General features: G+C 34.5%; 1 protein-coding gene across 1 annotated transcript; it reads right to left on the bottom strand.

Moving 5' to 3' along the window:
• Positions 1-3,001: 3,001 nt before the first annotated feature.
• Positions 3,002-3,934, bottom strand: LOC101980112 (olfactory receptor 8B3-like). Its single transcript, XM_005347083.1, has one exon. It carries the CDS (start codon positions 3,932-3,934, stop codon positions 3,002-3,004), a length of 933 nt encoding a protein of 310 aa, XP_005347140.1.
• Between the last annotated feature and the right edge of the window lie 333 nt (positions 3,935-4,267).

The following is a 4,267-nucleotide window of genomic DNA, read 5'->3' as shown; positions in this document are numbered from 1 at the left end:
CCCACCTCTCCTGTTGTCTCTGCACACCTTTTCCTGTTTGTTGTTACCCCTCCCCCATTAAAAGTGCACCCATGTGGGATCACCGCGTGTCTGTGTTTTTTTCCTCGCGTAATGCCTTTACCCTCTAACCCACAGACAAGAAAGCCAGCCAGTAATTAAGAACAAGACCACTAACCCCCAAAGATGACTCTTGCATTCACTTGAAATTCTACATGAGACGTTTCTATGGTTAAAGCTATTCCTCACAGAAAAATTAGTAATTTCAATTGAATTTTTCCATTTGAAAATAATTAGTTCCTTCTTGAAACTTAAGAAACTTGGTAGTTATTTGAATCTTTCAATCTTATTTTAATGTGTGAAAAAAATTATATTGATTAGTCAAGATACCACCATCTTAAAACTTTAAGAAATCCCATATATTCACCAATAGGGATCCCTTAATAATGATGGGCTTTCTAATGCACCATGTAAGAAAGATAGGTGATATCCTCAGAACACTAGGTCAACAACTTCCACCATTCTCATTGAGGATGTGTCTGCCCTACTAAAACTGAAAAATGTTAGAAGATTTTCCTTGCTTTCATTGTCTTCTGCATTAACTTAAAGGAGGAATGTGATATTGAAGCACTCTTTTCTTTCATTTTCTTTGTTTATAAGAGATAAATTCAGGTGTTCTGTGTGTAGATGTGCAAAGGCTCATTCACTCTAAAAGTCTCAAAAGAATCAGCTTTCATTAGCACCTCATACACATTGACAAATCTGCATAAACAGAATCTGTCTTTCAATTGGATAATGTTACAACAGAAATTTTCCATTTTCACAGTTTCTAATCCTATATAATCTGTGTAGCACTTAAAAATAATGCTAATTAAAATATTTGGCTATTTTTACTTATTTTTTATTAAAAATATTCATGTGGTTTTTTTGTCAAATAATTGAAAAGCATTCTTCAAATGATCTTCAAATACAGATTAGGATTGCCTTTTCCCATTGTTCATGAAGTTTCTTATTTTGGTCTTTGAAAGTGCAATTTACAACATCTATTAACTTTTTTACATCATCTCCTGGTGAGCAAAATATCTCCTTTAATTGCCAATTGGACAGATATATCAGACTCCTTAAAAACTATGGCAAATATCTCATTTTGCATCTTTATGTAATGTCTTATGTTTTTTTTTTTGGTCAAATTTTTGTATCTGGATGCAAGTATACCAGCATACATTGCACTCTTAATATCTAACTATATGTGCAGGGCACCAGGATGCTGAGAAATTTAAGACACTAAAAACAAAGACGATACTGCATGATAAGAAGACTTCCAATGTTCATGGATTCATAGTTTTAATATTGTGAAGATGGCCATAATACTAAAATCAATCCACAATTCAATAAAATCTGCAACAAAATTCACCACTACAATTTTTCATAGAAATTGAAAACCCATGAGCACACCTTCTCCATATGTGGTTATGTTAAATAACTTAAATAAATCTTAGGTGGGGTTTTGGGTATAATTTTGAACAACTTCTGAAGCTGCCCTAAACAAACTTTGACAAATTAGTGTAATTTACAAAAAGAGGTGACTATTATAAAATAAAATATTTATCAACTCTGAAGTGTTGAAGATGGCCTTGTCATGGAATATTCATCATTAACACAAGATGTAATTTATATGTGAATAAAAATAAACACCTCATTCTTAATAATGCATGGAATTTCCCTTTTAGAGCTGATATGTTTGATATATTTCTCAGAAAACTGCTACAGGGGCTGAGATAATGGCTCAGTGAGTAAAGCCCTTGCGGCTCAAGTGTGGGAATGTGGGTTCAGATCACCAGAATCTACACAAAGCTTTGTGTGCTAGCTCAAAACTGTCATAGCAATATTCTGAAACTGAGAGGAGAGGCGAATGCTTAGAAGTGAATGTGGTACCAGCAGGGGAAACCTGTCTTTGAATAACAAAAATGCCCTATCCCCAAAACAAGATGGAAAAAGAATACTGACATCCAAGCCTTCTACAGACCTCCATTTGTTCTTTGTGGCACACACACACACACACACACACAAACACACAAAGACACAAATGTCTTTCTGCATCTCTCTCTTAACTCAAACATACTAGAAACAACATATGTATTAAAATAATTTTATTTAAATTATCAGTAATCACATTATAATTCTTCTTGCTGTTAATATGTGTAATATACCAATATGTTTATGGTTATGTAAAAAGTTCTTCATTAACATTGCTGTGTAAAAGAAAAAAAGTGTAAGAATCTCTGATCTAGTACATGGTTGAGTGACTAGAGTCTATGATTTTGTAAATCATATTTTTTATTTGCTTTTGCCAACTTGACACAAACTAAGTCATCTGGAAAGACAGAACTTCAATAGAGGGATTGTTTCCTCTAGATTTGCCTATGAATGTGAATTTGGAGGCAACTTTGTTGTACATGATTTATATCAGAGTGTCCAGCCCATTGTAAGATGTAATAATCCTGGGCGGGTGTAAGCAAAACCACCCTCTGAAAACAAACCACTGAGAAGCATTCCTCCATTTTCTCTGCTTCAGCTCCACTTCCAAATTTTTTCCTTCACTTCCATAACTGATATACTGTAAGCTATATGACAGAGAAACCATTCCCCTCCTCCAAGTTGCTTTTTTCCTGTGTTTTGTCAGAAAAATAGAGAAGCATCTTTCCATTGCTTAAGACCAGAAAATAGTTTCTTTGTGTGGTTTCTATTCATTAACTTCAGTCTCATAATTTGATGAAAAACAGATAGAAATTTTGTTTTATCATTATAGATACACATTTCAGCACATCATGCTGAATCTTAAGTTTCTCTGACTGGTAATATTTTCTTTCAGCTCAATTAGTCAAAAACAATTACTAACATTTTCTTAGGAGAAACATGAAATACAAAGCTGCCAAATAAATGTGTTCACAAAATAAAACTATACGTGAACTCAAAAGTACAGCCATGAAGACATTGAACCCAGTCAAACCTTCCACCTTGCCAAGGTTTGTCTTAGGGCAACTTTAACATCTTTATTTCTCAAACTGTAGATTAAGGGATTCATCATAGGAACTACATTGGTATAAAAAACAGAAGAGATTTTTGCTCCATCCACAGATCCAGCAGAGGAGGGTTTGAAATACATAAATGCACCTGGACCAAAAAACAGAGAAAGAGCAATGATATGGGAACTGCAAGTGCTAAAGGCTTTGGACCTGCCCTCAGAGGAACTGATGCGGAAGATGCTTGAAAGGATGAAACAATAGGAGATTAAAATGATAGGAGTGGGAACAATGATGTTGATGATGACTACAACATAAGCTACAAGTTGATTAACATAGGTGCTAGTACAGGAAAGCTGGAGCAATGGGAGGATGTCACAGAAATAGTGGTTGATGGTGTTTGCATTACAGAAGGTCAATTTCAGCATGCATGCAGTGTGAGCTACAGCATCAGAAAATGCCATCAAATATGAACCAAGCATTAGATTTAAACAGACTTGAGGGGACATGACAACATTATACAAAAGTGGATTACAGATAGCTACATAGCGATCATAGGCCATTGAAGTCAGCACATAGCATTCAGAAACAACAAAAAAACAGAAGAAATAGAGCTGAGTCATACATTGCATATAGGAAATGACATTTCTCCTTAGCACGAAGTTCATCAACATTTTTGGAGTTAACACAGAAGAATAACAAAAGTCTATAAAGGACAAGTTAAAGAGAAAAAAATACATAGGTGTGTGAAGATGTGAATTCAGCAAAACTAGAATCATCAAACCCAAATTTCCCAATGCAGTGATCATATACACTGCTAGAAAGACAAAGAACAGCGGCATTTGGAGATCAGGCTGGTCTGTTAATCCTACCAGAATGAATTCAGTCACCAAAGAGATATTTACTGCATCCATTCTTCTCTATGGCAATCTGTAGACACACACACACAAAAAAAAAAAAAGACTTATATTAGGCGATGATCCACTAGACATGGATCCTCATCACGTGTGATTTATTTTCTGGAAACGTTTTTCTTAGACCCAAGTATATATGCGGAATCAATTTTTAAAATCACAAGCAAATTATTTTACAGTCTTAAGGCCAGCAGTATCAAATTTCAATATTATTTCTTGATAAGAAAATGCATGCCAAGGATGAAGAAGAAGAAGAAGAAGAAGAAGAAGAAGAAGAAGAAGAAGAAGAAGAAGAAGAAGAAGAAGAAGAAGAAGAAGAAGAAGAAGAAGAAA

Source organism: Microtus ochrogaster, chromosome 5, assembly GCF_000317375.1.
Source record: "Microtus ochrogaster isolate Prairie Vole_2 chromosome 5, MicOch1.0, whole genome shotgun sequence".
Taxonomy (NCBI): Eukaryota; Metazoa; Chordata; class Mammalia; order Rodentia; family Cricetidae; genus Microtus; species Microtus ochrogaster.
This window is presented reverse-complemented; position numbering and strand designations above follow the sequence as displayed.

Coding starts and splice junctions, on each gene's coding strand:
- LOC101980112 (XM_005347083.1), bottom strand. CDS start 3,934: ATGGATGCAGTAAATATCTCTTTGGTGACTGAATTCATTCTGGTAGGA.